Source organism: Electrona antarctica, assembly GCF_951216825.1.
Source record: "Electrona antarctica genome assembly, chromosome: 13".
Classification (NCBI taxonomy): Eukaryota; Metazoa; Chordata; class Actinopteri; order Myctophiformes; family Myctophidae; genus Electrona; species Electrona antarctica.
Window position 1 is genome coordinate 29,443,368 of NC_136794.1, and position 12,657 is coordinate 29,456,024.

Here is a 12,657-nt window from a genome sequence, read left to right on the forward strand (position 1 = left end):
AATGCTAAGCGTCGAGCCCTGCTGGCAACACTACATTCCCTCTCCCATTTGCTCACAGCCAACCACGTGACCCCCGACAGCTTTGGTTACGGATTTCACATCCGGTTGGACCGCCACAAGTTACACACACACACACACCGCGAGCGCACACACACACCCTCACACACACTGATTCTAACTTGGCTGGAGATCGGCGCGATTACATACACAGTTTAATTCATGAAAAGACGACAATTGCGCGCGGGACGGACTCTCGCATTGCATTGAATTGCGTATCGCTGTCCCCCTCGACCACGACACCCTTCTTCACAGCACTTTCACTACTCACTTGGACACGACCACTACGCCTCTTTCCACCATTACAGGTAAGTTAACTACAATTTAAGGGTGCGTGCGCGTGTGTGTGTATTGTGTGTGCTTGCTACGTGTGTCGATACTGAAACACAGCTGCTAATGCTATTATTAATAGCATAACAACTACATAAACAGCTGCTAATGCTATTATTAATAGCATCATAACCATAGATATAGATATATATCAACTCTACATAGCTCACCCGCGCTGTTAAACAATGGAGAGCGACGTCGTTACGTGGCGCCCATCTTACCTCGGCCCACATAACATTGGGTCTATGATGTACTCTTAAATGACCATAACTTGCTCAATTTACAACCGAATTTCAAACGGTTTGGTTTGTTATAAACCTCAGAGACGTCCGCATACTTATATGCTTTTATACGACGTTAAAAAAACAAACAAAGAGCGACGTCGTTACGTGGCGCCCATCTTACCTCGGCCCACATAACATTGTGTCTATGATGTACTCTTAAATGACCATAACTTGCTCAATTTACAACCGAATTTCAAACGGTTTGGTTTGTTATAAACCTCAGAGACGTCCGCATACTTATATGCTTTTATACGACCTTAAAAAAAAAAAAAAAGAGCGACGTCGTTACGTGGCGGCCATCTTACCTCGGCCCACATAACATTGTGTCTATGATGTACTCTTAAATGACCATAACTTGCTCAATTTACAACCGAATTTCAAACGGTTTGGTTTGTTATAAACCTCAGAGACGTCCGCATACTTATATGCTTTTATACGACGTTAAAAACAAACAAAAAAAAGCAGATAAGCTTCCTGAATCAGAGCCACGTTATGATTCTGTTGATGCATCAACAGCATCAACAGCTGATAATGCCATGTCTCATGTACAACAGCTATTGCCACACAATTCTCCATTTATGTTGGCAATGCTGAAAATAACGCCTGCTAACAATACAGGCTGCTAACAATTGGGCTGTTGCCAATTATGCTCTTACAAATAGCATGACAATAACAATATTAATAATAACACTAGCATCATTACAAGCATAATAACACGCCGCCATGTCTCATGTACAACAGCTATTGCCACCCAATTCTGTCTTCATGTTGTCAATGCTGAAAATGAGGGCTGCTAACAATTCCGCTGTTGCCAAAAATGCCATTATTTGCCTCATACCATAACTATAATTTCATAATTTGTCGTCAATGCATAAAACACTTCTTTCAACCACTTCAGCTACATACAAAGCCATGCCGAAGAAACGCACATCATCCCTTGGATACCGAACGGCAAACGCCACCCAAATACGCTTGCACACAGCTGCCAGACAACACCACGCACCATCCGCACAAGGTACAGCACCATCCGCACAAGGTACATGTGCTCTAACAACCTTCCACAAACACTTGCACTGCACAATACATGTGTGCGTCTGTGCACACTGTGCACACACGTACTCCTTCACTGTGTGTGGACCACCATTTACTAACATCGTACCACACGTAACCAGTTTCCCACACGTGACCAGTTTACACTAACTCATGCATGCTGTCCAATCACACTCCACAGAACAACGCAATGAGGATCCAAACTTCCACCACAACCCTGCTCGCGACACTCTACGTGGCCACACACACACCCGCTCATTGGAAGACACCCAGCCCACAGGTACCCAGTACACTGACACCTTTCTATTTACTGTGTGGCGGCAGGGACCCATCACACAGCACCATGTCATAGCAGCACAACTTGATGATGATTGTCTCACTTCACAGCAGAACGCCTTGATGACGCGACTACACCACGACTGCTCCACACCCCTACTTTGCACCTGCATGACACCAGAGGTAATGCATTCACATATGTTGCACTCAAATTTACCCCTACTGCATTGTGTCCACTACACTCACATACTGTGCAAAACATCCATCGCCAACAGCTACACGCAAATGCATGCATCAAGCAGCTGAACTACTACATGGACCCTCCCACGCCACTCACACGCCAACAGCCCCAACACAACGCTTGGTTCCAGCAGCTGCAGCACAACATGTACCAGGTAAACTTGCTCAAAACTACACTTTGCACAGCACATTGCACAATGCAATACACTGCTGTTTCTTTCTCCACAGATACTGCAGTATCTTCATCACATAACCTACATTAATTGTGTACACTACACTCACACCCTGTGCTCTACTTAACTCATACTATCTCTCTACACATCACTTCACAGCTCAACACCAGGGCAGCACTCCTCCACAAATGGCCAACACACCTTCATTGGACGTGGCTGAGGCCAGAGGTACTGACTTCTGTTATTCACATAACCTTACTGCTTGGTACCGAGCATCCTGACACACTGTATAGAGACATCTATCTACATATCTCTGCATAACATGTCGATAACATTTTGTACCTCTGTGTCTACACACACTACTGACATCCATACCCAGTTCAGCGCAGGCGGGAGCAAACACGTGACAGAATGAGACGGACCAGAGGTAAGGCCTCAGATATGTTGCCCTCTGCCGCAATGCATTACGCATATGTGTGTATGTTATACCTACATGTACTGAATATATAGTCACATACACTCCCATCTTAATTTCTCAGCTCAGCATAACCTGGACAAACAGCAGCACATGATGGCTACAACACAGCCAATGGCCACAGCAGAAACCACAGGTAACCAACGCACTACACTCACATCTACACTTTCACCTCAATAACTCTTAATACAACTATCACATTGTCCCACTACACATACACACAGTTCAATTTAATGCCTCCACACATTTCCATTGCCTGCCTCAACAAAAACATCACATTCACATACTGACCACAATCTACTTATTGCATGACTCTCATGAAATTAACTTCACACCATACTTTCCATTTACCTTCACAGGCAGTTCCCATCAGCCAGCAAGACGACAATCACAAGTTGCTGCCAAAATTGCAACTTGCACTGCGCAGATTCTCAGCGGCCAACTAACTATCAACCAACTCTCCGACACACCACAGAGTATTGGCCAGCTCAACTGTGTGTGTGACCACTGTCACGCATTCACATTCAAAAACGAGACCTCCAGTATCTGCTGCTTGAATGGAAAGGTTTGCCTACCAGCCTTCCCTAGGCCCCCACAGGCCATCAATGATCTGTGGTTTGACGATACCCCTCAGGCAAAACTGTTTCGGAAACACAGCCGTGTCATCAACAACGCTGTCTGCCTCTCCAGTATTGCGGTCAAAGAGAAAACATTCACACGCTTCACTCCCACTGTCATTTTCCAAGGAAAGGTAATCCAGCGCATCGGGCCACTCCAACCAGAACCTGGTGCTGTTGCTGTGTTTGCCCAACTTTATGTCCTCGACCCAAGTCTGGAAAACACCACCAGATTTGCAAACATGACACTCCCCGCCAGAACATCCACTGCTGACAAGGACACAATGGCGCAGCTGCTGCACACTGTGCAGCAAGTTATTCACCTGCACAATATATTTGTCCAAGATTTCAAGCAAATCCTTGAAACCCCAGAAGAACAACTACAGCGAGGCACTATTGTCATAAGTGCTGCAGCCAGGCCACAGGGAGGACATTCCGGTGTTTACAATGCCCCCTCCAATCTCCAAGAACTTTGCATTGTCACCAACGAACAGGCACATGATCTGGTCATCCACTTACGTGGTGGAGGTCTGAAAATCATATCTGACCGCCATCCCAAAGCCATGCCCCTCCACTTCACCCTCCTCTTCATTGAAGGGACATCTGGCTGGCACTGTGCTCTCAAGCATGTGGGTGATGAAAAAAGGCTCACAGCCCGTGAGTTCTTTGCCTATCACATGAACAGTCGTCACACTGCGAGCGACTACCTTTTCCAGGCAGGCAGACTGTTCCAAGAATGGATCCTCAATGCCTGGATAACATGCGAGAACCAGAGGCTGACTTGGCAGCGCCATAACCAGAAGACATTACGGGCTGACAGCTTCAAACAACTACAACAGGTTGTGGCTGTGCGTAGACGGGAACGGAGTGCTCCATCTCACTCTGTCCACCACAATGAGCAGGAACATGCTGTGGGTAGAGTCATCCTTGCTAGCTCTTTCCATGGCAGTCCACGCTGGTACCACAGCAAGTTCCAGGACGCTATGGCCATAGTCCGCCACATGCGAAAGCCAGACCTTTTCATCACGGTCACCTGCAATCCTCACTGGCCAGAGATCGTAGCTGCCCTCACCCCTGGCCAGACACCCCAAGACCGACCTGACCTGGTGGCCCGGGTATTCAAACTAAAGAAAGATCAGATCATGGATGACCTCATCAAAAGACACATCTTTGGCCTAGCCATTGCCCACCTCTGGGTCATAGAATTTCAAAAACGCGGCTTGCCTCACTCGCACATCCTCCTCATTCTAGCAGAGCAGGACAAACCCAAGACACCAGCCCAAGTGGACCAAATTGTCTGTGCAGAACTTCCCCCTGACCCGCATGAAAATGGGATCTCTGCCCAAGAAAAAGCAAGGCGCCAGCCACTGTGGGACATTGTACTTGCTAACATGATCCACGGTCCCTGTGGACAAGAGCATCCCAACAATCCCTGCATGGAGAAGAAAGCCGGCTCCAACTGCAAAGCCTGCAAGAAGAACTTCCCCAAACCCTTCCAGCCCAGAACAACAGTTGGTGACGAAACAAGTTATCCTATCTACCGCCGTCGCTCTCCAGATAATGGTGGCCGAACTGCACAAAAAAATGGGAACCACATCAACAACAGTTGGGTAGTGCCCTACAACCCCTACCTCAGCCTCCGATACAACTGCCACATCAACGTAGAAGTATGCATCTCTGCACTTGCGGCCAAATATCTCTACAAATATGTGACCAAGGGGCCGGACCGTGCAATGGTTTGTGTTGAAGTTGAGGGCGCCCAGGCTGCCCGTGATGAGATTAGGGACTATGAAGACATGCGTTCTGTTGGCTCAAGTGAGGCCTGCTGGAAACTCTTCGCATTCCCCATATCCGCCAACAAGCCTCCTGTTCAAGTCCTCCGCTTGCATCTGGAACACGAGCAATACGTCGTTTTCGCCGAGGGTGATGAGGAGAATGTGGTGGAGCAGGGCAGACAGACAGAGTTGACTGCTTTCTTCAAACTGAATGCTCAACAGAAGACAGCCAAAGGTCCAGATTACAACCCTATGACCATGCAGCGCTATGTTGACATGCCTCACAAATACACCTACACAAACAACAAGTGGCAACTCAGAAAAAACAACGCTTTCTCCGTTGGCCGTGTCCACACCATCAGCCGCCTAGCTGGAGATGTGTTCTACCTGAGACTGCTCCTCCACAATGACCACTCCAAAGGGAAAACAAGTTTTGAGGACCTCTACTCAGTCAATGGCAGCCGCCTTGACACCTACCAGGCAGTGTGCAGGGAGCTTGGCCTGTTGGATGATGACCAAGAGTGGTCCACTGTCCTTACTGAGGCTGCTGCCACTCACCTCTGCCCCCAGATTCGTGCCCTATTCGTCATCATCCTCATCTTCTGCCAACCAGCGAACCCTGCAAGCCTGTTTAACGACTTCTGGCCAGACTGGACAGATGACTTCAAGCGGAGAGCACAGCAGAGTGCAACGACCTTCACTGACCAGCAACTCAAAACCATGGTGAGACTGGATCTGCAAGTCCGCCTCCAGTCACATGAACATGACCTCCAAGACTTCCTCCTGGAAAAAATGACAGATGAGGAAAAGGCCACTGTCCATGGGCTGGTCAACATCGAAGAGCCTCTTATCCGTGAGGAGCTGGACTATGATGTGGCCCAGCTGAAAGCCAATGTACAGGCAACAATTCCACAATTCACTGCTGCACAACAACAGATTTACGACACTGTCATGACGGCAGTCCAGCAACAGGCCAACTTACAACTCTTCATATCAGCACGTGGCGGTTGTGGTAAGACCTTCCTACTCAATGCACTACTGGACGCTGTGCGCAGTCTGGAACCTGGTGGCTGTATTGCCCTTGCCATGGCAACTACTGGCATTGCTGCACAACTCCTACACCTAGGCAGAACATTCCATTCGCGGATGAAAGCACCTCTCCACCCAACAGAACACACACCCTTCCACATCACAGCTCAAAGCAGCCTAGCCAAGCTGGTGCGACGGGCACGCCTCCTGCTCATTGATGAGGCAACCATGCTGCACCGCTTCTTGCTAGAGGGACTTGACTACACTCTGAAAGACCTGATGAACAAGCCAGACTGTCCATTTGGTGGGAAAATCATCATCTTGGCCGGCGACTTCCGCCAGTGTCTTCCAGTGGTTCAAGGGGCTAATCCTGCCCAAATTGTCAACAGCTGCCTCAATAACTCAGGCCTCTGGCAACACTTCCAAGTCTCCAGCCTCACAGAGAACATGCGAGTCAGGGCCAGTGAAAACCAAGACCTGAAGGCCTTTGACCAATGGACACTCCGCATTGGTGATGGTACAGCCAACGATGCAAACGACTTCATCTTCATCCCAGATGACCGGTATTTCCACATTCAAAGCAACACAGACAATGACCACACAGCGGAGGAGTGCTCCATGAAGATGTTTTGCCAAACTATATTTCCAGATATGTCCAACAACTTCACTACTACCGGCTGGCTGGATGGCCGATCAGTACTTGCCCCTACCAACAAGGACGTGGACGCCATCAACGACCTAATGGAGACCTGGGTACCAGGTCTGTCAACCAACCTGAGCAGTGCTGACACCCTGGAGAACTACCAAGACAGAATGCGGTTTAACGTGGAATACCTCAACACCCTCTGCCCCAATGGATTTCCCAGGCACCTCATCACCCTCAAGCCAGGAATGCCCTTGATGCTACTGCGCAACATCAGCCCCAAAGACGGACTCTGCAATGGCACCAAACTGTTTTTCCTGAGAACCCTCAACAACAAACTGCTGCTGTGCAAACTTGCAGCCACACAAAAGGAAGTCCTGATCCCTCGAATCAAGTTCATTCCTGATCCTAGACATTCCTACTTTGAGTGGGCCAGACGACAGTTTCCAGTCCGCACCGCTTTTGCCACCACCATCAATAAATCCCAAGGCCAGACACTTACAAGAGTGGGGGTCTGGCTTTCGTCCCCTGTCTTCAGTCACGGACAGCTTTATGTTGCCAGCTCAAGGACAGGTAACCCAGAAGCTCTCACCTATGCCATAAAGCAGAAAGAAGGACAGCCGGAACATCATACTGCCAATGTGGTTTTTCGAGACTTGCTTCGCGCTGTTCTTCCTGGCCCTACAATCCCCATTGAGGTAAGGCTGTTGCATTGCTACATGTCATTTCTACATATGTCATTTCTGAATAATACATAACTGCTGCTAACACTGATTAACACTTTCCAGAAATATCACTACCTTTCACATGATCTGTGGTGGACATGTCACATTGTGTGGTTGATTCATCCCTTATCTGTGTCTCCTTTTCTGCAGGCTCAACCATGACAATCTCTGGAACCAGAAACACAAACACCCCTTCCACATCACCCCACTCCTCCACGCCCTCCTCTGGATCAGCTGCCAAATACAATTGTTCCTTTGCTAAGTTGGCCTTTCCACGACAACTGCGTCTTCCCCAAACCATCCCCATCAACGTAAGGCTGTTGCATTCTTACAAGTCTCATTGTTGATTAGTCTACATAACTGATAATCAAACATAAACATAGCATTGTCATTCCATTCACAACATACCTGGTGGAGATGTCTCAATGTATACTTTATCCCTACCTTCTCTGTTTCCCCAATTCTGCAGCCTCTGCAATGTATAGTCTGCAAAACATCCATCGCCAACAGCTACACGCAAATGCATGCATCAAGCAGCTGAACTACTACATGGACCCTCCCATGCCACTCACACGCCAACAGCCCCAACACAACGCTTGGTTCCAGCAGCTGCAGCACAACATGTACCAGGTACACTTGCTCAAAACTACACTTTGCACAGCACATTGCACAATGCAATACACTGCTGTTTCTTTCTCCACAGATACTGCAGTATCTTCATCACATAACCTACATTAATTGTGTACACTACACTCACACCCTGTGCTCTATAACTCTCTACACATCACTTCACAGCTCAACACCAGGGCAGCACTCCTCCACAAATGGCCAACACACCTTCATTGGACGTGGCTGAGGCCAGAGGTACTGACTTCTGTTATTCAGATAACCTTACTGCTTGGTACCGAGCATCCTGACACACTGTATAGAGACATCTATCTACATATCTCTGCATAACATGTCGATAACATTTTGTACCTCTGTGTCTACACACACTACTGACATCCATACCCAGGTCAGCGCAGGCGGGAGCAAACACGTGACAGAGTGAGACGGACCAGAGGTAAGGCCTCAGATATGTTGCCCTCTGCCTCAATGCATTACGCATATGTGTGTATGTTATACCTACATGTACTGAATATATAGTCACATACACTCCCATCTTAATTTCTCAGCTCAGCATAACCTGGACAAACAGCAGCACATGATGGCTACAACACAGCCAATGGCCACAGCAGAAACCACAGGTAACCAACGCACTACACTCACATCTACACTTTCACCTCAATAACTCTAATACAACTATCACATTGTCCCACTACACATACACCCTGGAGAACTATCAAGACAGAATGCGGTTCAACGTGGAATACCTCAACACCCTCTGCCCCAATGGATTTCCCAGGCACCTCATCACCCTCAAGCCAGGAATGCCCTTGATGCTACTGCGCAACATCAGCCCCAAAGACGGACTCTGCAATGGCACCAAACTGTTTTTCCTCAGAACCCTCAACAACAAACTGCTGCTGTGCAAACTTGCAGCCACACAAAAGGAAGTAACATTGATTAACACTTTCCAGAAATATCACTACCTTTCACATGATCTGTGGTGGACATGTCACATTGTGTGGTTGATTCATCCCTTATCTGTGTCTCCTTTTCTGCAGGCTCAACCATGACAATCTCTGGAACCAGAAACACAAACACCCCTTCCACATCACCCCACTCCTCCACGCCCTCCTCTGGATCAGCTGCCAAATACAATTGTTCCTTTGCTAAGTTGGCCTTTCCACGACAACTGCGTCTTCCCCAAACCATCCCCATCAACGTAAGGCTGTTGCATTCTTACAAGTCTCATTGTTGATTAGTCTACATAACTGATAATCAAACATAGACATAGCATTGTCATTCCATTCACAACATACCTGGTGGAGATGTCTCAATGTATACTTTATCCCTACCTTCTCTGTTTCCCCAATTCTACAGCCTCTGCAATGTATAGGCTGTTGCATTCTCACAAATCCCATTTCTGATTGAACTACATCACTGAAGATGATGATGATCCCATTCTGCAGGCTCTACTGGCCAAATCTGGGCAACCTCATGGCACTGCAGCTTCTTTTACTACACATTCACTGTTAACATTAACATTCTTTCCTAAAAAAACACTCAGACTCCATTAAAAATACACTGAGAACTACATTTTGAAATGTTGTGACTTTGTCTACCTTTGCTCTCACAATTTCCTTCCTCCGATTTGCGACGCGCAGGGAGCTAGGATGAGCGGGCCGAAGGCCCGCGAAATTCTAGTGACATACAAACATTTATTTCCATTTGTATTTATATATCGTATCGAGGCCTCTGATCGTGAGGTTGTAGGCAATACCCAGCCCTAGGACTCTGGTCAACATACTGTAGGTAGTAAGTGGTTTTGATTGAATATTTTATTGTATTTATTTTCTTACAGTAGTATGATGACGGAAATGCCAAATGGATGAGACACAAAAAAGCTAAAGGCTTGTTTCCATTGTGGTCCATTAAGCCGTGAACACTCAAACTGGTCAAACGGTGCAACACACAACAATACAAAGTATAAACAAACAATTCATGATGATACTAACAGGTGTTAATCACAAGTGATGATGAGTTATCAAAACATATGCTGCTGCAGAGAGAGGCTCACCTTTTGTTAGAAGAAGCAACATAAAAAGAACCTCCAGCGTTGACTCCATCGTTGCTAGTGTATCCTTTGACTTTGATGTAGCGTGTGTTACTGTAACTGAAGGCTCACATAAAGTAAAACAGCATGTGTGGGCTTGTTGCGGGGTCTCTTGGGTGACAAGGTCACCGTGGTGAGATGTTTCCTGTTCATGTGTGGTTATCCGTTTCAGACAAAGAAACAGGCGAGTGCAGGAAATCGGTGTTGACGCGTCTATATGGCTGTGCAGAATCACACTTGGTTGTTGCAGTTTGTCTACTGTAAATGGCTCTGGTTATTATTGGTTCTCTCTCACAGTAGCAGTAATGTAGAGCAAGAAACACCATCCCCTGCACGGATACTGCTTTTGCTCCCCTCTGTCCACCATGAATATATTGCGTGTGGTGAGGTATCAGATTAGAGATGTCCGCAGGCAGCCAAAACACACATTAATTCTGTAATGACCCGCCATGCTGGAGTGAGCAGCGGCACTCTTGGTCAGGTGACACGGACCAGGCGGGAATAGTTATTAGTGCCAGAGTACCTAATGACATTTAAAGCTTCTTTGCAAGGGACAATGACTTTCATTAATCCATTCAAGGCCAGTTACAAATTTGATCTGTTTAGGTATGAAGCATGAAAGAAAAGACAACGATTCTTGTAATTATATATGCATTAAATCTCGCTTTGGTGGAGTAAGGAATAGATTGAAAAAGATGAGAAAATCAAATCAAACAGGATTTCAAGCTGTGCTCTGAGCTGTCAACGTACGGAGGAAAACATATTACAAACCTTGTATGTCCCTTATTGTTAAAATATAAAAAATGTTGCGATGTGACATGTGAGTTTGCAGTTTTCACTAGTTTTGTGCATGCATGATGTAGGGCATTAATTTACATAAGTATATAAAAACAGCGAGGATATATTATTACTTGGGCATTCTTGGTTGGCAATGACAATTGCTGGGCGATATTTTGTGCATCCCCTTTTTAAATCCATCCTTTACTCGTATACTTATTTATTCAGAAAACGCAATGAGAATTGAATTTACTTGTCCTCAAGGAACTGCCCGGATGGAGCAGTGGAGCGAGTCTGCTGAAAACACAGCTGTCCTCAAAAGCATTCTGTGAAGCATTGCATGTCTCTATTTTCTGTTCTGTATTTTGGATCCTTTGCTGATCCTATTTTGGATCAGTAGTTCATTCATTTTCAGGATGTTTTGTGCCAGGGAACCCAAGAAGAGAATAAACAAAGAAAATAAATAGCCACGGTAACACATTTTGCTGGGGACCCCCTGGAACCCTCCAAGAATCCCTGGAGGTCCTCCGACTCCACTTTGTACATAAACTTTATTGTCTCTTCTCAACTAGGGGTGCAACCTTTAACCAAACAGTGGGCCAGATTCACTACTCAGTTTACATTCATATTCTGAGCGTACCGTGATTTCCGACCATTTCTACGTTACGTGTGGAATTAATCTTTTTTTTTTGGCCGTGACTTTGGCCGTAAACTACGTCCATTCTCAAGTCAAGTCCGAGCCTGACTTACAGGGATCCAGGCTTGTGTATACACTATGTATTTACAATGCTTTAGTCTTCATGCTGAATCAATTAATAGTCCCCAAACCTCAAATAAAATATGTATGTAGCCAACATTTTGTCACCACACATATATAAAAGAAAAAAATTGTCAAACGATGTATTGCTTGTAGCTTATGTTATGCATAATAGACATGATGCAAATTCCACCGGTTTGTATTTTGTAGGCTAATTGCATTCAGAGCTGAATTATTGACACTCAGCCAAAGTTTCACATAATGATTAAAAGAACTATCATGCTTTAATGTCGCTGGGTACAAATCCTGCTCCATTGTGTTGTGGCATTAATTTATAATAATGTAGGCTACTGTATATTGATCACATGAACGCCACACACAGAATAACCTAATAAGTCTTACCATTTGATGAGGAAACGGCTGATGAAATCTGGGATGACCTTTTACGCAGAGCCTGGGAGTCGATGGTCACTGAGGTCCCGGGCGCTTGTTTTACAGGCGACAGGATTAAGGTTGGTGAGGAGTCCGTTAAAACGACCGGATTAAGGTTAAAACGACCGGATTAAGGTTGGTGAGGGGTCCGTTAAAACGACCGGATTAAGGTCAGTGAGGGGTCCGTTAAAACGACCGGATTAAGGTTGGTGAGGGGTCCGTTAAAACGACCGGATTAAGGTTGTTGAGGGATGCGCTGCTCTGTGCTTGCGGTTATGGTTAGGTTCGGGTTTGAGGT

At 46.3% G+C, this 12,657-nt stretch overlaps 1 protein-coding gene across 1 annotated transcript; it reads left to right on the forward strand.

The window, feature by feature from the left end:
- The first annotated feature begins 256 nt into the window (after positions 1-256).
- On the forward strand, positions 257-9,092 carry LOC306935818 (uncharacterized protein). Its single transcript, XM_079519045.1, has 15 exons — positions 257-365; positions 1,570-1,686; positions 1,903-2,001; positions 2,109-2,180; positions 2,273-2,392; positions 2,570-2,638; positions 2,790-2,837; positions 2,950-3,021; positions 3,245-7,647; positions 7,825-7,985; positions 8,144-8,304; positions 8,470-8,538; positions 8,690-8,737; positions 8,850-8,921; positions 9,080-9,092. Exons 2-10 carry the CDS (start codon positions 1,584-1,586, stop codon positions 7,834-7,836), a joined length of 4,998 nt encoding a protein of 1,665 aa, XP_079375171.1. The 5' UTR covers positions 257-365; positions 1,570-1,583; the 3' UTR covers positions 7,837-7,985; positions 8,144-8,304; positions 8,470-8,538; positions 8,690-8,737; positions 8,850-8,921; positions 9,080-9,092.
- Positions 9,093-12,657: the final 3,565 nt, after the last annotated feature.